The sequence below is a fragment of the Mesoplodon mirus genome (assembly GCF_964341445.2).
Source record: "Mesoplodon mirus genome assembly, chromosome: 4".
Lineage (NCBI taxonomy): Eukaryota > Metazoa > Chordata > Mammalia > Artiodactyla > Ziphiidae > Mesoplodon > Mesoplodon mirus.
The window spans coordinates 188424453-188449768 of record NC_138979.1 but is presented as its reverse complement, the minus strand read 5'-3'; the positions used below and the strand labels follow the sequence as shown (position 1 = coordinate 188449768).

Genomic DNA, 25316 nt, shown 5'->3' with positions numbered 1-25316 from the left:
GCCCTGGGATGGGGAGTGGGGGTAGAGCTCCAGGAGGGGCGGCCAGGGTGCCGGAGGGCGTCCACCCCACCACCCATCCCCGGCCATCGAAGGAGTGCTTGTTGTCGCCGTGATCCCGGAGCCAGAAACGTCGAACTGAACCTGCCGGGGCTTTAGAACCACTTCCCAGTCACGGGGAGCCCGTGATGGAGAACCACGTCCAGTGACTCTGGGAGGACCCAATCAAGCAAATCGAGAATGTGCGATGTTTTAGGAGACAGGCCCCTTCAGAAAGCGAATGTCACGGGCGCAAGGGGTCGGGGCGCTGCTTCCGGGTGAGGAGACCAAGAGGCCTGATGCCAACCAGGTGCGCCGTCCCTTCTGTAAACACCTGGGGACAACCAGGCTGGCTGTCGGGGGCCGAGGGGTGCAGAGGACGGGCAGGACGCGCACGTGGCCCTGGAGGTGAACTCGGAGGGTCTGGGTGCCGAGCCAGGGGCCTGATTCTACTCACACACGAAGCCCGTCTCAGGGGATCTTCGTGCCTGTTGGACGTGGGTGGTGGTCCCCTCCTTCCCCTATAAAACCTGTAGGGGCAGTGAGGAGAGTGGAGACGTTGCCCGGAGGTGCCCGGTGCCCGGCAGATGCCCGGAGAGCGTCACCACCGCCCGCCCTCTTCCCTCTTCTCGAGTTTGGATCCAGGAATATTCGACCCACTTAAAACGGTGAATAATGTTCCCCTGTCATGAGGTGATGAAAGTGAGGGTGCAGACAGGATCAGGGAGGAAACCCTTCTGGGTTCACAGACACCTGCCTGGTGGAAGTGGGACCACAGAAGCCAGTGGCCTCTTCTCAAGGGGGACCCCGGGACATTGTCAAGAGGGGGCTACAGGGTCCCCCTTTGTCCTGCCTGAAAGACACTCAGTCTCCAGGAAAAGCACCCAGCCCCCTCACCCCCCAAAAACCCCTTCCCCACAACTGCTTTGCTGGTCAGGAATTGTGCTCAGAAGGGGGTAGGGTGGGCACAGCTGCCACCCCCCAGCTCACAGCCCTCCACTCCCGCCCCAGGGGCCCAGGCTTCCCTTCCCAGACCCCCCTGAAGACCCCAAGGGGAGGATTTGGCTGCCACCCCTGACCCGACAGCCGCGGCACGGAGGGTGACGGTGGCCAGGGTTTCAGGCCCAAGCGCGTCAGTTGGGTGCGGGGCAGCCCGGGAATACGCGGACCCCTAGGTGGGCGTGCAGAAGGGAACAGTCCCAGGGAGGGCCTGGGCCGCCCCCATGATGACAGCTGTCCCCCGCCATCCCTGAGGGTGCCTGGCCCACCGGCCGGATGTGGGCTGTGTCCCGGCTGAGGCCCTGCTTCACTTGGACCCCAAGGGTGTGGGTACCACCTGGCCCACCCAGAGCCTCAGCTCTACCTGCCACTGCTCACCTGGGAAGGGCTGCCCTGGGCAGGTGCTCTGGGAAGGCTGAGGTGAGCCTGTGCTCAGACCTGCACGTGCTCCGCACCCAGCTCTCTGCTGCTCCATGTCCCCACCCACCCTGAGAAGCTGTGGTGCGGTGGAGGTGGGGGGACCGAGAGGGAGCCAGCCTCCAGCCACCAGACGAACGTCCCGAGGGAAAGTGCAGAGTGGGGGTCCGCCCTCCCGGGCTCCCCGGGCCCTCAACGTGAGGGGGGGCGCGGTGGCCTCAGTTCCAACGCCGCCTACCGCCCGTGCTGTGGTGCTGGACACAGATCACCCACAAATGTTGGTGGGCCCAGCCCTGCCCTGGGCTGAAGAGCCAGGTCTGCAGTGGGGATGCAGGGAGGGGCCCACGGTGCCTCCGTCTCACCCCAAAACCCAGAGTCAGCCCAGGGTGGTCAGGCAAGGTGGCGGTCACCTGCAGCCCCCCGCATCTTCCGAGGACACTGGCCACGTGCTTTAGGCTGTGATCCTGCAAGCCGTAGAGAGACACACAGACCCCCCCACCGCCAGCGTGGACTCTGGGTCCCCGGGGGATCCCACGCGGCCTCTCAAGAGAAACCCACCCTCAGAGGCCACCTGGCCTGGCTGGGATCGGCTTTAGGGACTCAGAGACACCACCTAGATGGGGTGTGCTGGCCCACCCCAGGACAGGGAGTGGGGAGGGCGGGCTCCATGTGAGATGTCTGGGCGCTGGGGACAGGTGCTGTCCTGGGGCCACAGTGGGCAGTGCCGGGCAGCATCTCTGCTCCCAGTGCCCCATGGGTGTCCCTGGGAAGGCAAGGCCTCTTGCAGGCGGCCCTGCTCTGTGCCCAGCAGCCTGTGAGGGGTCACGCCAGGCCTGGGCCTGTGGAGCTGGGGTCCATCTCCCTGGGGGTCCCTGCCCCTGGGTGTCCAGCCGCAGCTGTCTGGGAGCACTAGGCACCAGCAGCTCATGCGAGCCGGTCCCATGTCCGGCCCTAGCCGCCTGGGAAGGTCCTGAGGGAAGGCAGGTCTGGGTGTTGCCAGAACCACGAGAAGTGGCACTGAGACTGTTCTCAGCAAAGCGATGAGGCCACAGTCTCAGCACCAGTGAGGAGCCGCCCCGGCGGGCTGGCCAACCCCAGGTCTCGCTCTGTTTGCGGTTTGGGGAGTTTTAGAGACACTCCTGCTACTTCCTGAAAGCTCTCAACTGCGCCTGCAGGGAGGGAGCACGAGGCTGGCACCGGGCGGGCCCTGAGTAAGTCCCGGGCCCGTGTGCGGGGAGCAGTCGGGGTTGGGGTCTGAAGGCAGAGTGATTCGTTGGCATAAAGGTGGGGGCTTGGTGGAGGGTCTTAACCTGGGCTCCTTCAGCAAGAGGGGCCCCGGGGCACCACAAATGCGGAGGGAGGGCGGGGGACTGGGGGGAGGGACGGTCCCTCCGCTGCCCCTTCAGAGCTGCTGAGATTCCCCTCTGCAGAGTCCCCCGCCCCCCGGCCGCAGCGCTGGGCCGGCTGGGAGCCGGGAGCCGGGGGCTTATCCCCCTGGGAAGGTCTCCTTGCCGTCTGAAAGTGTATCTTAAATGACAGGAGGGACCCACTGCACACGCAGGGCATAGGGCGTCGGGGGCCAGGTCCCTCAGGGCCTCCGCCAGGCACTCAGGGACTTCCCAGGGCTGCGTGCTTGTCGCTGATTCTCGGAGGTGGTGGGGAGCCTGGCGGGGTGGGTATAATGCGCGGCCACCCTGGCCTCCAGGGCCTGGTGGGGCCAGAGGCACATGGGCGAGAGGAGGGATGGAAGGACAGTGGGTCTCTGCTGGGGTGGGCAGCCAGCCTGGTTCTGAGGCCGGGCAGCTCACAGGCTTCTTGGGACGGTGTCCAGCGCCAGGCACTGGGTGGGGGGCTCCCGTAGGTGTCTGCTGAGGACGGTGGGCAGGGGCTGGGCGCTGAGGAAGGGGTTCTTCCTGGCGTCTCTGCCTGGACGGTGACAAGGTGATGTTTTAGGGGCTCCTCCAGGCAGAAGGGAGAGGACAGAAATGCCTCCGGCGACGGTGGGACAGGTGCGGGCGCTCCACCCCCCTCGCCGTCAAGGAAATGGAGGCGCATTTGAGAAGGCACACTCTAAAAACTCTACCTAAGTGGGGGAAATGGAGAGGGACTCCTGCTGTGCTGGTGAGATGGGGGCCCCGGTTCAGCTGCCTGAGAGCAAGGAGCTCAGGGGCTGCTAAGTCAGGAGCTGCCTCCCCAAAGTGTAACCTGCGCAGAGACGGAAATAAAGTCAAAGCTCTGAGTGGGAGCAGGTGGGAGTGAGAGGTTGGAAGTCACCGACAGGCCCAGCCGTGGTGAAAGGTAAAGACTTCCAGCAAACCCACAGCGATGATCAGTAGCTGGGGACCAGGTCCCACGGCGTGCACTGGGGCACCGGAAGGTGAGGGCAGTGGGCGTGCTGGACGCGGGCTCGTGCCCTGTGCTTTTGCATTTGTTTGAAAAGCTCCAGAGTGAAACGTCTGAAAGTGTATCTTAAATGACGGGAGGGACCCACTGCACATGCAGGGTATAGGGCATCGGGGGCCAGCGCTGGGGGCCAGCATGTCACGTGAGCATCCATCCGGACACAGTGCTTCCTGTGGGGCTTCCGTGGGCCCTTCGGGGACGTGCAGGCACCAGGGTGGTGCCCAGGGCCAGAGGGGGTGGGGGCGGGAGGCAGGGGCCGCTCGAGCCCAGGGGTGGGTGCATAGGGGCTTCGGGCTGACCTGGGCCACCCACCCCATGGCCTGTGGCTGTCATAGGCCCCCTGGAGCACAGAGCGGGGACGGAGGCCCTGAGCCCACCAGGCTGGCACGCTGGGCAGGAAGGGCAGTGAGGCTGCCGGCGTGGAAGCTGCGTCCCTCTTGGCACCTGACCCCGGGAGGGGACAAGGGGGCACCCAGGCCTGTCGGCTCCTGGCCAGCAAGAGCCCCAGCTCCTAGTGGGGAGGGGCCACGGGCACTCTGGGGCTGGCAGGGTGGGGACACCAGGAGGGGACAGTCCACGGCCACCCCGGGAGGTGGCCGGGGCGGAGACCTGAAGCCATGTGTCCACTGGGCAGGGAAAGGCCAGGACGAAGCCCAAGACTGGGCTGAGCTCTTCTGGGCAAAAGGCCGGGGGTGGGCATGGGGGCAGGTGCCCAGGCCTGTGGGCATGAGCAGGGCAGGACCGCACCTGGGGCGTGGGGCGGTTCCAGTGCCTGGCTGCTCCGGCCTGGGCCTTCTGTGGCCCCTGATCCTCTCAATGTGACCCCTGCACCCTGCCAGTGCAGGCAGACTGTGGGCACCTGACAGTCAGGGACGCGGCCCCAGATCTGGAATCAGTGCTCCGCTCTGCAGACTGCATGGGGCTGGGGGGGCGAGCAGGGGCCCCAGGACCGCACAGTGTCAGTTGCACCACTTCCTTTCGCTTTTGCAGAAGTGACTTCTAGAGACAGTGGTCACCTTTCTGCTGCCATCTGCATCAGGGAAGAGCCGGGCAGCGCAGCCCCTGGGGGAAGGGACCACCTCCCAGTTTTCCAGAATCTCAGTCCTGACAAAGGAATCGGGCCCAGGGTGAGGCTTTTGTGTCCCTCCCAGGCTCACGGGGCTCAGGGGCGTCTGGACAGCTCCCAGGTGGGCTGGCACCCCTGCAGCTCATGTGGGCCACCCTCACAGTTGGAGACCCTCCTGGACCCCCCTTCCTTAGGCTCAGCCCTCCCTCACCCCCGAGCTGACCGGGCCACAGACCCACGTGCCACGCTGGCCCCACTGGGTGGCCGCCCTGAGCACCTTGGGCCATCTCCTTAGAGGGCAGTGTTCGCTCTGCTTGCGGGTCTCAGGGCCAGGCATAGACCGCAGGTAGAGCACCCCTGGGTGGCCCCCTGGGGGCTGACTGAGCAAGGGGGGTGCAGGGATGGACGGGGGTGGGGGTGCCCATTGACCCTCTGGCCACGCCCCCCAGTCTGTCAGGACGTCAGTTTCGAAAGGTCAATGCGTTTCTTGATTCTTTGTTGCCTCAGCGCCTTACCTTTGTCTGTATTTCCGAGGTCTTGCTCACAAATTCTAAGTCGATGAACTCTTTGCAGTTTCAGGTAAACACCTTGGCTTCCTGTTATTTCCCGGTGGTTCATCTGTTGTCAGCACAGTCGGCCCTCCCAGTGTTGGGGGGCGGGTCCTGCACCTGCCGACGCCCCACGGGGCTGGGGGCTCCGCCTGACAGGGGCTGTGGGTGGGGTCTGGGCCTGGCTCCAGGCTGGCTGAGGAAGGGTTTAGAGAGCCCGCCTCCCCCAGACCCTCTCTAGCTGACAGGATGGAGCTTACGTTAGGGGCACCTCTGGTTCAGGAAGGAAGCAGAGAGATGGGGGGGCAGAATTCTGCACCATCTGCCAGCACCCCCGAGCCTGTCCACCTCTGTCATGGGCAGTCTCCTAGGGGTCCCGGTCCCTTTCACAGGAGCAATGTCCATGCACTTTGCATCTCAGGTAATTCTTTCACCAGGAAAAATTCCTAGAAAGGATTTTATCTGCTCAAAAGTGAAGCACAGGGCTTCCCTGGTGGCCCCAAAATAAATAAATTTATTTTTTTTAAAAGTGAAGCACATTGAAAAAAATTTTTAATTAATTAATTAATTTTATTTTTTGCTGTGTTGGGTCTTTGTTGCTGCGCGCGGGTTTTCTCTAGTTGTGGCGAGCGGGGGCTACTCTTCCTTGCTGTGCGCGGGCTTCTCATTGCAGTGGCTTCTCTTGTTTCAGAGCACGGGCTCTAGGCACGCGGGCTCAGTAGTTGTGGCTCGTGGGCTCAGTAGTTGTGACTCGCGGGCTCTAGAGTGCTGGCTCAGTAGTTGTGGCGGACGGACTCAGTTGCTCCGCGGCATGTGGGATCTTCCCGGACAAGGTCTCGAACCCATGTCCCCTGCATTGGCAGCCGGATTCTTTTTTTTTTTTTTTTTTTTTTTTCCCGATACGTGGGCCTCTCACTGTTGTGGCCTCTCCTGTTGTGGAGCACAGGCTCCGGACGCGCAGGCTCAGTGGCCATGGCTCACGGGCCCAGCCGCTCCGTGGCATATGGGATCTTCCCAGATCGGGGCACGAACCCGCATCCCCTGCATTGGCAGGCAGACTCTCAACCACTGCACCACCAGGGAAGCCCACATTGAAGATTTTTGAGACATGTTACCAAATTGTGCTAGAAAACATCTGTGCCCGTTTATGCTCCCAACACAGTGAAGGATCCCACTTCCTCACTCTCTTGCCAACACTAAGAATTAAAGTTCTTTATTTTTGCCAATCTGATAGGCAAGAAAAAGACCACTGTTTGGTTGTTTACGTTCGCATTTCTTTGACTATATGAGTGAAGTTGAGCGTTTTCCAATTTGTAGGAGGTACTTTTACTTCTTCTGAGAATGATCGGCTTTGACACTTATTTCTGTTGATTTGTGGGAGTCCTTTTTATATTAAGCCTCGGCTGTTGTATCCCACAGGATGAATACAAGACTTGGCACTTAACAAATGCTCACTAACCATTTGTCAAATAACTTAATTTGTGATTTAATCTGATTTCCCTAAAGCAATTTCAACCCACCCTTTCTCCAGGTCACGTGAAACTCGGAGGAAACGTCTCAACAGGATCGTCATATGACATACACCACAGCCCCATCCTGAGCCCAGAGCTGTCAGACATGACAGGTGAGAGCCCCACCCCATGCCTCCTTTGACTTGGAACATTTAGAAGGGAGCCCGTGAAAATCTTTCTACCAATGTAGTTTGTCTCATAACAGGGAAAATTACTTCAAAAATTAGCATGCAAGAGTAGACTTCTCAAGGGACTTTCCTGGTGGCGCAGTGGCTAAGACTCCGCGCTCCCAATGCAGGGGACCTGGGTTCGATCCCTAGTCAGGGAGCTAGATCCCACATGCTACAACTAAGAGTTCGCATGCCACAACTAAAAGGATCCCGCATGCCGCAACTAAGACCTGACGCAGCCAAATAAATTTTTTAAAAATGTAGACTTCTTGAAATAAAAACTAACTTAGAAACAATAAAGCTGGAGGCTTTCCATCAGGACATCAGGAAGCCCCCACTTCTTAATCCCCTTGAAGTGCTAGAAAAGAACCAAGAACAGGACTGAAGGAGACGTGGAGGCTCTGGGGTCCACCTGGGCCTCGTATCCTGCCCAATTCTTGCGAGAGACCCTGTGCCGAGCCACAGATGCCCCACAGAGCCTCCTTCCCCTCCCGGGGGCTCGTGTGCCCCCAGCCCGGGAGACTCCTTTCCCAAGCAGTCAGAGTCCTCTGAGTGCCCCGCGGTGGGAGGGGCAGGCTCTCACCTGTGTGCTCAGTGCTGGTCACCAGACGGCTTGGGGGAGGGGACTGGGTGTGGGCAGGTGAAGATGGGAGGCCACGTGCCAGCCCTGTGGCCCCAGCAGGTGGCATGTGGCTGTACTAACTACACTGAGTCCAGTCTGCACCCTGGGGGGTCGGCAGTGTTGTAGGGGCGGCTGGGAGCAGCGAGGGGCCCGCAGGCCTCACCTGGGCCTCCACTTGGGTTTTGGGTTCCCGCACGCTCTGCCCCCCAGAGTGTGGCAAGACAGGGTCGGTGCTGGGATGGAGCCAGGGCAGTGCTGGGGTCCAGGGGGTTGGGCTGGCACCTTGGAGGACTCGCATGGCTGGGAGGGACGAGCCGTCCAAGCAGGGCCAGCCTGTGCAGACAGGTGTCACCTTTCTCCCACCTGAGAACCGCCCCCCGCAGCCCAGTGCTCCCCTACGCACCGTCGGCCCCTCCGCTTGGTGCAGCCCGACTCTCGTGTGGAGAACTGACAGCCGGGTCTGATGACTCCCCGACACCCTTCCATCTGCACGTGGAATGAAGCCCACGTCCCGGAGGTGAGGGCCTTGAGTGGGGGCCCAGAAAAGGGACCGCCTTGCTCCTATCGGGACAGCCACTGTCAAAACCAAAATACCGGGCTTCCCTGGTGGCGCAGTGGTTGAGAGTCCGCCTGCCGATGCAGGGGACACGGGTTCGTGCCCCGGTCCGGGAAGATCCCACGTGCCGCGGAGCGGCTGGGCCCGTGAGCCATGGCTGCTGAGCCTGTGCGTCCGGAGCCTGTGCTCCGCAACGGGAGAGGCCACAACACTGAGAGGCCCGTGTACCGCAAAAAAACAAAACAAAACAAAAAAAACCCCAAAATACCAAGTGCTAGTGAGGATGTGGAGAAATGAGAACCCCCGTGTGCTGTCGGTGGGAACGGAAAATGGAGCAGCTGCTGGGGAAAACAGTATGGAGATTCCTCAAAAAGCTAAAATAGAGAATCACCATATGCTCCAGCAATCCACAAAAAAGAAGTGAACTTGGGACTTCCCTGGCAGTCCAGTGGTTAAGAATCTGCCTTCCAATGTAGGCAACTCGGGTTCGATCCCTAGTCAGGGAACTAAGATCCCACATGCTGCAGGGCAACTAATCCCACACGCCACAACAAAGAGACTGCGTGTGGCAGCTAAGACCCAACGCAGCCAACAATAAATAAGAAGTGAACACAGGTGTGGAAGAGGTATTTGCACACCCACATTCATGGCAGCAGTACTCACAACAGCCAAGACGTGGAAGTAGCCCAAGTGTCCCTAGACAGAGGAGTAGGAGACCCTAATGTGCACCATCCACACAGTGGGCTGTCACCCTGTCCTAAAAAGGAAGGGTGTTCTGACACATGGACCCTGAGAATATGATGCAAAGCGAAAGAGGCCAGTCACAGGAGGACACATTCTTTAGGCTCCACTCACAGGAAGGTCTGGGGGAGGAGTGGGCAGTGGGTGTTTAATGGGGACAGAGTTTCAGTTTTGCAAGACGAAAACTTCTGGAAATGGATATGGTGACGGTTGTACAACAACGTGAATGTACTTAGTGCCGCAGAAGTGGACACTTAAAATGGTTAAGATGGTCACTTTTATCTTATGTATATTTTACCAGAATTTTTAAAATTGGGAAAAACAAGTTAGTGGCACAGCAGGGTGTCGGGAGCGCACTGGGGGGCCGACGGCTCCGTCACCCTGGGAACCTTCACAGTGAGCCTTCAGCTGAAGAACAAGCACTGCTCTCTGCCTGCCTTCACTGTCCTGCCGCTAATTTCTGCATCAGGTCGCCCTGTGGGGGGCGGGGGGTGCTGAAAACCATGCATGGGCACTGGGGCTGAGTCCCTCAGAAGGGCCCTCGAAGCCCGAGGGATCCCGGATGGCTGCCCGCGACCCCACGGCCATGTCAGCGTTGGGATGCACCAAGGTTTCCTTGGCTGTTGGAAGGGGTCTTCCAACAGGGGTCTTCAACCTAAGCAGCTAAAGAGCTTCCAGGCCTCAGGGGTCACTGGGCTGCGGAAGCAAGAGCCGCGTTCTCTGCTGTCACTGAGGCCACCCCAGGCCTGTCCAGCCTGCTGTCCACTCCCCTGGCCGGATCACAGGGCCATCACCGTCAGAGGCTGCTGCAGCAGAGCGGCAGCGTGAAGCCCCACCTGCGTCCGGGCACTGCCTGCGGCTCCTGCTGACCTCAAGGGGCTGCTCCGTCCACAGTGTGCTGTCGGAGATGCACAGGGCCTAAACGGGACAGCATCTCCCGAGGCCAGGGCACAGGCTCTGGGAGGTGCGCGTCCCCCCATGGCCACCCAGATGTTCCTGTCGCATGGCAGGTCCCAGGGGCGGGTCAGGAGGGAGAGGGTCCAGGGAAGCTCTGGGCACAGGTCAGGCAGTGGGTTCTGGGGTCACCGCCACGAGAGGGACCCAGGAGAGGCAGGCTGGGCGGGAGAGGGAGGGCGCCTGGGACACGCTGGCTTCCTTCCCCACGTCGTGTGGGGTCCCTCAGCCCGGGGAGCCCCCAGTGTGAGTCACCGCAGTGTCCATGGATCCTTAGACGGGGGCAGGGGGCTCACCCCTACAGCAGGGCGACTCATTCCTTGTCCCCTCGGAAACACCTGGTGGGGAGGCAGGTGAGGGCACCACCTCGCAGGTGCCTGGGGCCTGGAGCACCCGTCCTCACTGGCTTCTTTCCCCCTGTTGAGACGGGTGGTAACTGGTGTCCCAGGTGGAACTTAAGGGGAGGGCAGGTGGGCATCCAGGTCCCGCCATCCTCCTGGGTCCTCCATGACAAGCAGGCACTGGAGCTTGGAGGAGCCCCCAGGGCCAGTCTCTGGTTCTTCCCAGCCCCCCATCCCAGCAGGGACCGCAAAGCCCTGGTGAGCTTCCACTTCCCATGCTGTGGCCCACCAGCCCGGCTCTGCACGGTCCCAGTGCGAACCCTGCAAAGCCCAGGTGACACATTTGAAGAGCGTCGTGAAAGCTTGGCTGAGCTCACGGGGGTGGAGGAAAGTCGGGAGCGGGCAGCGGACCGTGGGCTGTGGGGAGCCCTGGGCTGTGTGATGCCGAGGTTGCTCTGAGCTGGGCTTCATATGATGGGTGACGGTGGCGACTGTTCAGTGTAACTGACGCTTAGAATCAACAGAGGGACGCTGACAGGCCTAAGGTTTCAGGGCTCGTCTCATATTTATGGACTGATTCCTCATCGTTTGTTTCTTGAGGGGACAGCAGGTGAGCCCTGGCTCCCACGTGGGGAGGGCGTGGGCTCGGAATTGGGACACCTGCATAGAGACCCCAAAGTTCAGCCCCGCTATGAGGCCTGGATGGAAACCAGCCCTGGAGTAAATCCAAGGACTCCTGCCCTCCGGCCACCTGAGCCCACAAGCCCTCGGGAGACAGCCCCTCCCACTCAGGAAACGCCCATGGATAACGCCCCATAAGGCATGAGCTCACAACCGCCACAAGACATGCAAGGGAGCCGGCCTGTGGGAGGGTGTGCAGGCACTGTGCCAGGGCGGGGGTCCAGCCTCCAAGACTGCAGGTGCTGGGAGGGTCACGCACAGTGACATCAGTACGTTGAGTGAATGTAAGGAGATCAGAGACGGAAGGAAAAACATGAGCAGAGAACAAGAGACTCGAAAGGGAGCCAGATGGAGTGTCTAGAAATGAAAGACATGATCCCTGAATTTTAACGCAGTGGATGAGTTTTTTTAAAAACCCACCAATTAGACACAGATATAAAGAGCTCACAAACTCAAGTTCAATGTCAGTAGGTTGCCTGGACAGACGGACGGTCCTGCAGGATGGGGGAGGGGGGAGGGTGCAGAGCGAGGTGAGGATGGGGCGAGAGGTCCAGCACGTGCCTGACCAGAGCCCCAGGAGGCAAACAGAGGGGCATCCAGAGCACTGGGGTGTACAGAGTCTCAGAGTCAGGGGTCCGAGGGCACAGCAACTAGACAGCAGGCGGCCGCCGTCGCAGCTTCAGAAGCCAGAAGATGGGCTGCAGCGGGGCCGGAGCTAAATCAGACCCCTAGGGGAACCGTCCTCCAGAATTGGGGTAAAAGTGCATTTCAGATGAACCAAAGCTGGGGCAAGCTCTCATCCCCAGGGCTTGTGAGGGCTGTCTTCAGGGAAAGGAGGGAATGACCTCGGAAATGCAGCAGGAAAGGGAGCGGGCAGGAGTCTGGCCGACATGTGGGCCCCTGTGAACAGGGATGGACAGTGTGAAGTCACAACAACAACCACAGCAGGAATGGTAATAATAATAACATCTGACCTATGGGGTTAAACAGGCAAAGAACCCACACGACTAACATAACTGGGACCAGAATTGCACATCAGCCAAACGTGGGGCCATTAGAGCAACAGCGTCCCAGGGTTTGTGCCCACGCAGGAGGTGAAGGTTTTGGCTAACTTTAGACACTACTAAATATGCACATTAAAACATCCAGGGTACTCTCGAAAAGATTAAAAATGGCTTAATAATATCCAAACCAATAAAGGGGGAAATAGACTAAAAACTAAACTCAATAAATCCAAAAGATGTATTGTTTGCTAGGGCTGCTGTAACAAAGGACCGCAGACCAGGTGATTTATTTTTTTACTTTATTTTTTGGCTGTATTGGGTCTTTGTTACTGCGCGTGGGCTTTCTCTAGTTGTGGTGAGCTGAGCGGGGGCTACTCTTTGTTGCGGTGCGCAGGCTTCTCATTGGGGTGGCTTCTCTTGTTGCGGAGCACAGGCTCTAGACGCACGGGCTTCAGTAGTTGCATCACGCGGGCTCAGTAGTTGTGGCTCGCGGGCTCTAGAGCGCAGACTCAGTAGTTGTGGCGCACGGGCTTAGTTGCTCAGTGGCATGTGGGATCTTCCCGGACCAGGGCTCGAACCCGTGTCCCCTGCATTGGCAGGCGGATTCTTAACCACTGTGCCACCAGGGAAGCCCAGACCAGATGATTTAAATCACAGACATTTCTTCTGTTGTAGCCCTGGAGGCTGGAAGTCCGAGATGGAGGTGTGGGCGGGCTGCATTCTTCCGGGGCCTCTCTCCTCGGCTTGGGATTGCCGTCTTCTCCCCGTCCTCACGTCGGCTTTCGTTCACGCGTGTCCCTGGGTTTAAATGTCCTCTTTTTATAAGAACACGGTCATACTGGATTAGGACCCACCCTAAAGACCTCATTTTGACTAGATCACCTCTGTAAAGACCCCATCTCCAAATCCAATCACGTTTTGAGGTCCTGGGGGTTGGGACTCCACATATCTTTTTTTGGGTGTGGGGGGGACACAATTCAACTCATAACAGGAGGCGAATAGAGAAATAAACTCACTTCAAGCCCACAAACAACACTTTGGAAAATGACTCGGTTAGTGACAAGGACGAGGTATTGCCGCCCTTGTATCCTCGAGGCCATCGGCTGGGGGATGGGTGATTTAGGATCACTTTAGGGAACCATCTGGAAAACTTTAACCCTGGCGCGTCCAGTCCGCAGCTGACAAGAGCCTTCTTGCCCCTTCTTGCGCTATCACAGCTGATTCAGGTGGTTCCCAGCGACACCCGCCCTCACGCTGTCTCTGCCCCACAGGAAACGCCACGCCGGTGGCCAGCCCTCTGCCAGGGGCCCTGTCGACCGGCGTACCTCACCAGAACTGCACGGCGCCCTTCAACGACAGCAGGGTGTTCCTGGTGACCGTGTACAGCACCGTGTGCGCGCTGGGCCTGCCAGCCAACTGCCTGACGGCCTGGCTGACGCTGCTGCAGGCGCGCCAGGGCCACGTGCTGGCCGTCTACCTCTTCTGCCTGGCGCTGTGCGAGCTGCTCTACATCGGCACCCTGCCGCTCTGGGTCGTCTACATCCAGAACGGGCACCGCTGGCCCCTGGGCCCGTGGGCCTGCAAGGTGACCGCCTATGTCTTTTTCTGCAACCTCTACGTCAGCATCCTCTTCCTGTGCTGCATCTCCTGCGACCGCTTCCTGGCAGTGGTGTACGCGCTGGAGACGCGAGGCCGCCGCCACCAGAAGACCGCCATCCTCGTCTCCGTGTCTGTCTTCGTTCTCGTGGGGCTCATCCACTACCCGGTGTTTCAGATGGAGGAGAAGGAAACCTGCTTTGAGAAGCTGCCGATGGACCGCGAGATCGCCGGGTACTACTACACGCGCTTCGCCGTGGGCTTCGCTGTCCCTCTGTCCGTCATCGCCTTCACCAACAAGCGCATCTTCAGGAGCATCAAGCTGAGCACCGGCCTGAGCGCCACCCAGAAGGCCAAGGTGAAGCGCCTGGCCATCGCGGTCGTGGCCATCTTCCTGTTCTGCTTTGCTCCCTACCACCTGGTGCTCCTGGTCAAAGCCATAGCCTTTTCCTACTACAAAGGAGACAGGGGCCCTGTGTGCGCCTTCGAAATCAACCTGTACACGGTCTCCGTGGTGTTCCTGAGCCTGGCCACGGTGAACAGCGTGGCCGACCCCATCATATATGTGCTGGCCACAGAAGTTTCACGCCAAGAAGTGTCCAGAATCCACAAGGGGTGGAAAAAGTGGTCCACGAAGGCAGACGTCGCCAAGCTCACATATTCGAAGGACTCACAGGAGGCACAGTCGCCCACATAGCTCACAGACAGCCACGCCTTCCCCAAGCCTGTCCGCCCACCGGGGCCACCGCCGGGCACGCGGCCTCGCCACGCACCCTGGAGGGCCTGACTGAGGGGCCCGCTGAACCCAGCATGGGAGTCCAGGGCCAACCGCTCAGCTTCCCACAGAGCCTGCCCGCCGGTGTCCATAGCACTGGCTGTGGAGCCCCCTCTGGATGACACGCCACAGATTTCTCGTTCCTGGAGCTCCTGCGCCTTGGGGGCCCCAGCCCCCCAGGCTTTTCCACTGGGAGCAGAAGCCCCACAAGGGAGGTGGCAGCGCCCCGAGGGTGAGGGCGGGTCTGCCAGCTGCAGGGAGAGCCCGTGGCAGGCAGGAGGGCTTGTTCTGGCTGGCGCTCTCGGCTATTAGCGCGCCGCAGAGTCGCAGGCAGAGGCCGCGTGGCCACGTGGTGCTGCCGGCAGCTGGCACAGGCCCTGCGTGCGGTAGGTGCCTGTCAGCCTCCTCGTGATGGCTTTATTTCCCGTGCTTTTCTGCAAGCGTTGCTTGGAGGACTGGGAGAGGACATGGTGGGGCCTTTGTTCTTCCGCCCCAGATGTCAGTGCAAACCGTGCCCCTTCCTGCGGCGGCTGCTCGCGGGGCCTGGGCTGGGGCCTCTCTGTGCTGCAGACCTGAGGGGAGCCGGGGGGGGCGGGGTGCACCCACACGGCCTCCGGAGGGAGCCCCACGTGCTCGTGGCCGGAATGCCCATCAGCCGGGAGGGCCGGGGGGCACCCCAGGCAGGGTGACACTCCGCCAACAGGCTCCGAGGACGGCGGTGAGTCCTCCGCACCGAGGCTTCCCAGCTCCGCTGTCGGGGAGAAGCCGCCGAGGGCCAGGCCAGGTCACAGCGCAAACTCCGTTCCCCCATCCGTGACAGGGGCCAGTGACATCTACCTCAGCGGGTCGGCATTGGGGGCTGACCACGCCCACCGCTTATGTTCGCATTTCCCTAAGGCAGCAGCGATCGATGTTCTTCATTGTGAGAGACCCTGAGAGGATATGTGATTTAGAAAATACGTTTAGAAATAAAAACGCAAGAATACACGTCGGTGCCAACTTCCTAACCTGGGGTAATGTCATTTTACCTTCTCAGGCAAACGTTTCCCTCTAGGGATCTCTTGGAGGGCCAAGCCCCGGGGGAGGGGCGTGCGCCTGGGCTCTCCAGGTGATGGGCCGGCTTCTAGGAATAGTCTGGAGTATTCAGGGCCGCGATCACAGGACGTTTGGACAACATCTGACGTATGACTTCCCGGGGCTGCTGTAACGAATTACTGCAAACGGGGGGACATAAAGCAAACAGGATTCTCTCAGCCTTCTGGGGGCTGGAGGTCGGAGATCAAGGCGTGGGCAGGGCTCCTTCTGGCGGCTCTCAGGAGAGCGGGTTCCATGCCTCACTCTCAGCCTCTGGGGCTGCCGCGCCCCCCGCCCCGGGTTCACCCCCCTCTCTGTCTCTCTTCTGTCTCTTTGGACTTAGGGCTCCCCTGGATAATCCAGGGTGAGCTCAGTGCTGCGTCCTTAGCCAAAGCCTATTTCCAAATAAGGCCCCGCCCCCAGATTCCGGGGAGTAGGAGGAGACGGATCCTTCCGGGGGCCACCAGTCCATCCACTACGAGTGGCAGGAAGGAGCAGAACCCTGCTCTGTGGCTCCCAGGGGAGGAGTGGCCCCCAGACTCATCGCCCACCCCTTGTCGCTCCGCACCTGTCACCATCCACTTGGCGGTGACCGTGACAAACGTGGGGAAGACACGGTTACCGCGCGAGCACCCCACGACTGTGCTCTGGCCTCCTAGTTGCTGTGAAAATCTGCTGTACAGAAAAAAGAATGATCGTAGTCTATCTTCTTCATTAAGACCCTTTCTTGGCAGTCTCATGTCGCTTCCTTGGCAGTTTTAGGAAGTGTTCCTGGCATCCGAAATCCGAGCCTGGGGCTCTCCCTCCAGCCCCCTCACCTGGCAAACCGCCCCCCAGGACCGTCCTTGCACCCTAGCCTCTCGGGCAGCGTCACTGGCCCTGGGGTTTCAGCATCTTACGCCTCAATTTCAGCCACAGAGGTAAAGCTGCCACCGAGGGGAGCAGCAGGGCCTTGTGAGCAGGTCCCCACCTCCTGTCCATGAGAGTCCGGGGCCGCCGAAACAAATGATTGCAAACCAGGATGAAATGCCTTAAAACAACAGCAATTTACCCTTTCACAGCTCCGAGTCCCCAAGTCAAAAATCAAGGTGTCGGCAGGGCTGCGCTCCCTCCAGAGGCTCCAGGGGATAGTCCTTCCTGGCTTTTTCAGCCTCTGGTGGCTCTAGGCATCCCTGGGCTTGTGGCTGCATCACCCCAATCTCTGCTTCTGTCTTCACGTGCCCCCTTTTGTGTCCCTCCGGGTTGCCCCTTCCGTCTCAAGGCCGCGTGGTGGGCCCCAGTGGCCGTCTGGACGCCCAGCACTGGCCCTGCCGGGTCCGCAGTCATCCTGGCCCAGCGGCTCTGTGGCAGGGCACTGCTTTCTGTCCGCTCTCCCCGGGGAGCTCAGAGCCTGCCTCGCCCGCACCAGGGTGCCCAGGCTGCGCAAGGTGCAGGGGAATCGGATGGGAGCTGGGTGAGAACTGTGCCTGACGGGTCCACACCCTGCACCCTAGGGCCATGGGGCTTCATCCACACAGGCCTGGGGGTAGCGGGTGCGTGAGCCTTAGCGGTGGGCCTGTCCTGTCCACCCTGCCCCTCCTCTCTCCCTCTGTCCTCTCACGGGACTGTCTCAGAGGACCGCCTGTGTGTGTGTGTGTGTGTGTGTGTGTGTGATGTGACCCTGGACGCAAGCCCCCAGCCCCCAGCCCCCAGCGAAGGGGCTTCCCTGTTAGTTCACCACCACCTCTTCACACCCAGGCTGGGAACTGCCTACTTTTCCATCTTTTGCTGGCATCATGCAATCAGTAAACGGCCCCTTTCTTCCCGGGCAGGATCCCATCGAGCGCTGCCCGGCCCACCAGCTCCCCACGGTGGCGGAGGCAGGGCTCAGGTCCCGGGAGCCACTGGGTCAGGAGAGGGGCTGCCAGGACTTTGCCAGGAGGGGTGGCCTGGAGGGTCGCCGCCCCCGGGGAGTCTCAGAAGGTGCCTGCAGGATGACGTGGGGCCACATGAAATTAGAAGGTGGCTGCATGGAGGGGCTGTCACTGCTGGGGAGGGCAGGCTCCGTGCTCAGGGCCCAGCCAGGTCCCAATGCGCCATCCACAGCCCTTAGTGGAGAGGCTGCCCGGGGCCGGGGGGCGAGGGAGGGGCTGGGCTCCGGTCACCTGCCAGCTCCGTGCTGGACACAGGGCCACCCAGGGCGTGAGGCGGCCCTGCCCTTGAGGCCGAGACCCCGGGGAGCAGCTGGGGAGGCGGTGGTCAAGGGCCCACCTTGGCCCGAGGCACAGTCTCCCCAACACTCCCCTCCCCTCCCCTCAGATCGTGGCTGAACCTTCGTTCACGGACCACAAGCTTTCTCCGTCATCTGACTCACGTCGCTCAGGGAAACTTCTCACGTTCATAGTGCGGTTACAGAGCCTGAGAGCCGGTCAGACAGCCTCCCCTCCCTCCATCACACCCCTCCCTCCATCACCCCCCATCACCCCCCTCCCTCCATCACACCCCTCCCACCATCCCCCTCCCTCCACCCCCCCACCCCCTCCCTCCATCACCCCCCACCCTCCCTCCCCCCCTTCCATCCACCCCTCCACAAAGTGCTCCACATGGTTCCACGAGGTGGGGAGGGAGCCAGGCACAGTGAGGCCCACCCTTGCTGTCCTGGGGTCCATGGAAGGGGACAGGAACTGAGGAGGGGAGCCCCCAGACCCCTCGGGGCTGCCCGGCCACCTCGAACAGCCCAGGCTACACTCCTGGGCTCTTTCCTCAAGTGTGTCCCAGACCAGCGCTCCCTGCTATTTGTTCACTGATGTATTCCCAGCTCCCTGGACAGTGCCTGTGCCTGAACAGGGTCTGTTGCTGTTCCCTGAGGGACCGGTGGTCGAGTGCGTGGGCAAGCTCCCTGCCAGCCGGGGAGACCCACCCAGGCTCCCCCGACATTTCAGCACTCACATGTGTCCAAGTATTTGAAAAGTCAACAACCTAACAGCCCCGTTCCACCAGACACACCCCGGCTCCAGCCCTGACAAATACACCCGCACATCCGGTGCAGGGTCAGGCCCCCTCCGGGGCCCACCCTCACTCCGCCGGGCTCGCGAGTGGCCGCAGCCCACAGGTGTGCACACCGGGCAGACCCCGTGGGACAGGCCCAAGGAGAAGCCACGGCAGCGGCGGGGGAGGTGAGCTCTGCACGGTTTGGCTGGGAATCCTGGGGTCACATGGTCTGGAGTTGGTCTAGAAGAGGCGGCACAGCCCCAGGAAGGCACACTGCTGCCCAAAGCCTCCTGACGCAGCTAGAGGGACCTGCCCGGGAGGCCCTCCTGAGTGGACAGGACAGCACGCTGACGTTCGTGGGAGCGCTTGGTCCTAGCGGGGAAACAGCCGCGCTCCCCGTGTGACTCTAAGACCTTCCGGAAACCCCGGACATCGGAGGACAGCTCGCTTTGGACGAGGTATTTCACCCCCGCCAGCCCAGCTGGCGTCACCTGTGATTTGGGGATGGCCACAGGACCTTCCCGCAGGGCTGTTTGGGACGTTCACTGACATCATGTCTGTCCCCCGCTTAAGCTGTGCCTGACACAGAGTGGGCGCTCAAAACTTAGAGCCTCGTTTCAGCTTCCTGGGTGGTCTTTCCCCGGGGTCCTGAGAAGACCCAAGTTCTTGATGACCAAGACCCGCCTGTCCCAGTGACGGCCCCTAGAGGGTGCCCGCGAGGCTGAGCGCGCCGTGCATGTCCGGCCCGAGGCCGCCAGGGGGCAGCACCACCTGAGGCGGCTGCGGCGGACTAGGCGGACTAGGGTCTGAGCGCCCCTTCCTCGCCGGATCCGGACCCTTTAGAGCGGTTCTAATGGGAGAAACCGCGCGGCGCCACGCAGGCAGGGCGTGCGGAACCGGGCCCAAAGCCCGGTCTGAGAAGGGGAAGAGAAGCCGAGAGAGGCCCTGCGCCCGGTGACAAGTGACAGTGACGTGATGGTTGACGGTGACATCAGCCGGTGCTCCCGGCCTCGTGCGAATCCTGAGAAACTGCAGGGTCACGGGGCTTCGGGGCTGGGCCCTGAGGGATGGGAGCACGCCCCTGGGGCGAGGAGGGCGGGGACCAGCAGGGCCGGCGGTGGCCCTGTCCCTGGGCTCCCGGCAGAGCGGAGGTGGCCAGGGCCGTGCAGCAGGGAGGCCCTCCCGGGAGGCACCCAGAGCACACCCGCCACCAGCCAGGGCAGCTGCTGTCGACACGGTCTGCCGGTGCCTCAAATTTACACGTGACCCAGCAATGACACTCCGATGGCGTATCCAAGAGCGTTGAAAGCATCCGTGTACACAATGCTGGGAGCAGCATTATCCCCAGTAGCCAGATGGCCATAGCAAAACGTGGTCCATCACACAACGGACTGTTACTCGGCCATGAAAAGGAATGAAGTTCCGGCCCCTGTTACAGTGTGGCTGAGCCTCAAAAACGTGCTAAGTGAGAGGCCAGACACAGAAGGCCACATAAAGCATGATGCCATTTCTAAGAGGTGTCCAGAATAGGGAAATCCATAGCAACAGAGGGGAGATAAGTGGTCGCCTGGGGCTGGGGGCGGGGCGATAGCTAAAGGGCAGGGGGCTCTTTCTGAGGGGATGAAAGTGTTCTAACACTGACGTGTCTGTGGATACACTAAAAACACTGGCTTGTGCACCTTAAAAGGTGAGCTATATGGTATGTGGTCACATCTCAATAAAGCTGTTTTTTAAAAAAAGACACATCAGACCCCCTTCATCCAGACTGCAGCCCCAAGGCCCCTGAAGGGACATTCTGGGGCCACCACAGCTCAAAGGAGGGTGGGCTGAGAGGCCTCAGCCCCAATGGCCCCCATGTATCCCCCGCTCATGGCTCTGGGGCTCCACAGTCCCCTAGTGACAGAGGCCTAGGTTTCAGGCAATGGGCAGGCAGGGTGGGCAGGGCGGCTGAGGGTCCCCAGTGGGCTCTGCCGTCAGCCCTGCCAGACCACCTCCCAGCCTCACCCCAGGGTGTCAGGTGAGGTAAGCAGGGTACCTGTTGTTTCTGATGCCCAGGAGATAATCACCTTCCTCCCTCATGACCATTCCTGACCCGCCTGGAGATGACAGCCCACCCTGCCCTGCCCGCCCCTCCACTGCTGGGTTTGGGCTCTGGGTGGGCTCTGATTGCTTCTCAAGTTTCAGCCTACATCAGAATCCCCTGGTGGGCCTGTTGAAACACAGGCAGACAGAGCCTAGCCCCAGAGCTTCTGGGTTGGAGAATCTGCATCCATAACAAGTTCCCAGAAGATATTGCTGCTGGGGGGGTGCAGGCCTACACCTGGAGAACCTCTGCCCTAAGCCAAACGCCACTGGAAAGGCCTGTGTTCAATTCTGGCCAGAAAACAGGTGGGCCAGGACTTCAGTTTGCCTCCTGGAGGAAAGGCTCTCTCTTTCCCCAGAACTCCTGTGAGACTGGGTGCACGGTCTGGTGCTGCTGCAGCCACTCTGAGACTCTGGGGGCAAAGCCATCTGAGCAGGAAGCCCACACACAGGGGGGACCTCTGTGCTCTGCACCTGCCCATCCTGCTCCTTGGCCTCTTCAGGGCTAGTGGCATTTGCCTCCAGTCCACCACAGCTCCTGTGCCCAGGGCCTGCTCCACACCAGAAGGTGTGCCAGCCACACGCTGATCGACCCCTTTGACTTCCTTCAGGTCTCCCACGCTGCCTCCCCCGCCGTGTCTCTTCAGTTTCATAAGGACACCGTTTTCTTTCCTTGATGATTACATCCATGTATACTTACAGAAGTTGCGCTTTTCCTAAACATTTGCTTGCCTACGTAGGTACCCATGGAAACTATATAGAATTATTGTGTGTATATACTTTTATCCAACTTTTAGTTTTGAAATAATTTCCAATTTACAGAAAAGCAGCACACACAGTTTTGTGGAATTACAGAGACTAAAGTAGGAGCCGGGACAGACCTGCAGGGGAAGCTCTCGTGCCTACTGTGCATATTATCCATTACCCCAAACAGGAGACGACTTTACCTACATCTCTCACAAAAGGTGCCTCCAATTACAATCCAACAGGAAGAAGAAGACTTCTCTCCGCCCCACGACAGCCCAACCAACGAGAAGCCTTCATACTTGGGACTCTGCGCTCGCTCCCACTCTTTGGGTATCACAGCCCCTCCCAACTCCCTTCTTTTCCCTATAAAAGCAAGTTCCTCCTCCTTGTTTTCTGGATTTGCCTGGGGTCCACCATAGTTCGCATATGCAGAATTGCTATTCCTCTGGCTATTCCTGAATAAACTCACTTTTGCTGGTAAAATAACTGGCTACTGTATTATTAAAGTTGACATATTTGGTGTCAGAGGTGGGGTCCAAAGGAGGCAAACCCCGAGAGATGACAGCTCGTGGAATGCAGTGACGTGCCCACACTGAGCCCCTCGTGCTCATCACTTCTGTGAGTTGCCACCTGCTTTCGGTTTGGTGCGTCTCCTCTTGGATTCCACGCCCTGCTCTTTTTGTGTTTTGAGCTCTCAGACTTTACATGGGATCTGGAAAGGTTTTGTCCTTTCTGGTTCAAGGCTTTGTCCTTGGTAAGTACTCAGTTGTTTTCTGGAGTGCGGTAACAGGGTTCTCTTTTGGGGATCATGCTAACTGGGACCTTTATTCCTTTTGGTATCTGGGCAAGGACTCTAGCAACTATCTCGGGTTTCCAGGAGAACTTAGGGAAATGGCATCCCAGTCTCCTAAATTCTCTGAGGGCAGCCCGGCTTCAGGGACTCTGGCCAGTTTCATACTCAAAAACTATGGACCCCCATATGTACATTTTAACTAAGTGGGCCAAACAAACTAAAAGTAATCTGGAATTACAGTGCACATTATGGGGAACTTTTAATCTCAAACTCATTTTTGTTAGGAATACATTGGAGGACCGTGGTCCTAAAATTAAACAAATGAATGGTAGATTTATTTTTCTTTTTTTTTTTTTTTGGATACAGTATATCTATCCTACTAATCACCTAAGACATTATAACTGAAACAAACCATCACGAAAGAAAGTGCTGCTGATTGGTTTCATCAGTTAATATAACATGGGTGAGGCTGTGTGTAGTTTAATTGCTAATTGGTTTTATCAGTTAATATAACATGGGTGAGGCTGTGTGTAAATTCCCCTCCACCTCTCTAAAATGTCATTTAACCTATAATAAAAATTGGACCTCCCTAAACCACAATATATATTTTACAATAATCTTTTTAAAAATTTAATTGTCATCCACTCTAGCATAGCTGACATAAATGGCGCTGAAGAGTGAGCTATTGGTCAGAAGTAAGGCAGAAGATTTAAAGAATTCCCGGTTGGTTCTTGAGCAGTGGATCTTCTTCCTGGTTTCTGGGGAAGAGCATCTTTGCAAAATTGAGAAAAACATTCAGGCCTTTGCCTCTGACCACGATCCCAGTGCTGTTTTCTATTGGTTTGTATTCCTTGTGTTTTTTGTACACCAAAAGGGCGATCACAGTGACAAATATGGCCATGCAGCCAACGAAGACCAGGGTACCATTTGCCATTCTTAAAAGGGAGTCTGGGTCTTTTCCAGGGATAGAGACAAGGGTGCTCGTGAGGGCCAGGCTTGCATCATCACCCAGAGTGACGTTCATACAGTATGTCCCAGACCCACCAAAGGTTCTTCTCACTGTCAGCAAGCACATGTTGCCCAGGTCTGTGTCCACAGGGTCACAGACTGTGTTCTGAGTGACCTGGCAGGTGGGGTCGGAGATGACGGTACAGACCTCTGTGGGGATGCTCCCTTGGCAGATCACGACGAAATCCACCAGGGGGTTGTCAGGCTGTGGCACGGGCATCAGGACATCTGTCACCTGGATGATGTTAACCTCCAGAATTCCCTCTACAATTGTGATGGTGGCTTTAAAGTAGCCGCATCTGTTAATATGGCAGTTTTTATCAGGAATCTCCCTCAGCGCCAGGGCATTGTCACCAGCAGGTACTGGAGAGTCCAAAGAAGGGGTGGTTTTTGGAGGTCTGGGTGAAGGTGAAGGACAAGGTCCAGGCACTGTAGCTTGCACAGTGAGGTTGAGACTGAAGGTTCCATTGAGAACATAGGTGTGGTTCAAAGTGTGATTGTCGGAAACAAACAGACCAGTATTATCCCCAAGGTTCCACTTGTAGTAAATGGCAGACTCATTGAGGAAGTGGCTGGGATCATGAATCAGGACATCGAACGTAATGGGGAGGTCCTTGAGGAAGGTTTCATCAGATGAATTTCGATTGTTCTTCTGGGACATAGTCACAAATACAGGAATCTGATCTGTTACCACATACACATCTTTCACTTTTGCTATGGGAACATATGCCCGTCGGTGTCTTCTATAGACAGTTACTTCCGTGATTTGAGGGCCAAGCGTCACATTGGCTGTATTTATAGAAACTCTCACTGAACACTGTCCCAATGCCTGGAAATATTGACCAAGTGTGTGGAACACATAGACGAAATTCCATTTTGCGGGGTGAGGGAAAGGCTTCCCGTGATGGCCTTGTCTGGTGCCATTTCCCCAGTCACTGTCCTCTGTCCATGCTGTCCAGTTGTAAACATATGGGTCAGGAGATGGACCAGTATCATTTCTGCAGTTCTTCTCATAGACTACGTTGCCACTGGCATCTTCCTGTTGGCGTCTGGGGAGTACCAGGCTCACTGCGGATGTTAGAGTCGAGCCCACAAGTGCCGGTGCGTGACTGGTCAGAAGTGCCTGCGCACGGCTTCCTTTCCAAGAGTCTTTCCACCTCGAGTCTCCCCTCTTCCACACTGGATAGAGTTTTTCATTACAGTCATTTTCATCTGATGACCAGCCATTTAATTGCCTGTGCTCCCGCATATAACCAGAAGGTTTTTCATTGCTCAGCACATCATGAACGCCTTTTCTAGCTTCTAGAGGTCTCCCTGCATTTCCTCCTGGCTTGGGGCCCGCTTCCATCTTCCAAGCCAGCCATGGCCGGGCACGTCTTTCTCGCACACAATCACTGACACTCGGTAGATTTATTTTTATTGGCACCCAAAAGCTTCCAAATGTGCACAAAACTCTAAAATTGCCTCTTTGCAAGATACCTTTTCTAAACTGGCCAAAACAACAACAAAAACCTAGAAAAGAACAAAATGGCTTATGAAGCCTGTGGCTCCTTGTGTTCCCTCCCCCAGCTTCTTTGTCTTGCTTGTCTTCCCTGCCCGCTTCGTCTCAGATTCCACCCCTTTGTCTCAGGTCCCATCCCCTTGACTCAGACCCCACCCCTTTGTTTCAGACCCCACCCCTTTGTCTCAGGCCCCATCCCCTTGACTCAGACCCCACCCCTTTGTCTCAGCCTCAGCCCTTAGCACCATCTCCCTCTCTCCTCCTCAGCAAAAACCTGCCCCTTTAAAATTGGATCCAAATGCTAAACCTTTAATTACTGTTTCTACCTTAACTGGAGCAAATAACAACTAGAAGGACAGATTTAAATAGCAATTGCCCGAGGTTTTTGATTACAGACAAATATACTCCAAAGCTTCTAGGGGAAAACTTGCTTTCTGTTTCTGTCTGTTTGTTGAAGCGTTTTGGTAAGTCACCATCCTGTTCTAAAGGGGGAACCTTTGTTTGAAGTAAGTCCACCTTAAGGGGCACCCTTAAAAGAGAGAATTCCAAACGTCTCAGGAGACCATGCAATGCGTCCTTCGATTGGTACGCAGAAGCTTCTAAAAGACAAATTGACTCCATAAACAGCTCTAAAAGGATCCTTACAGTACAGTTTGGATCTGACTATTCTTTTGAGCTTATATCTGAGACATGGCTAGAATTTTAAATGAAACTGTAAGGC

General features: G+C 58.2%; 2 protein-coding genes across 2 annotated transcripts; one reads left to right on the top strand and one right to left on the bottom strand.

Annotated features, from left to right (window-relative positions):
• The first annotated feature begins 2652 nt into the window (after positions 1-2652).
• On the top strand, positions 2653-14436 carry GPR132 (G protein-coupled receptor 132). Its single transcript, XM_082619292.1, has 3 exons — positions 2653-2663; positions 7001-7093; positions 13321-14436. Exons 2-3 carry the CDS (start codon positions 7087-7089, stop codon positions 14340-14342), a joined length of 1029 nt encoding a protein of 342 aa, XP_082475418.1. The 5' UTR covers positions 2653-2663; positions 7001-7086; the 3' UTR covers positions 14343-14436.
• An 8199-nt stretch (positions 14437-22635) lies between these two features.
• LOC309803577 (transmembrane glycoprotein NMB-like) lies at positions 22636-24397 on the bottom strand. Its single transcript, XM_082619966.1, has one exon. The coding sequence runs from the start codon at positions 24341-24343 to the stop codon at positions 22796-22798; it is 1548 nt and encodes a 515-aa protein (XP_082476092.1). The 5' UTR covers positions 24344-24397; the 3' UTR covers positions 22636-22795.
• Positions 24398-25316: the final 919 nt, after the last annotated feature.

Bases quoted from the DNA above. Each gene is read 5' to 3' on its own strand.
- LOC309803577 (XM_082619966.1), bottom strand. From the start codon at position 24,343: ATGCGGGAGCACAGGCAATTAAATGGCTGGTCATCAGATGAAAATGAC.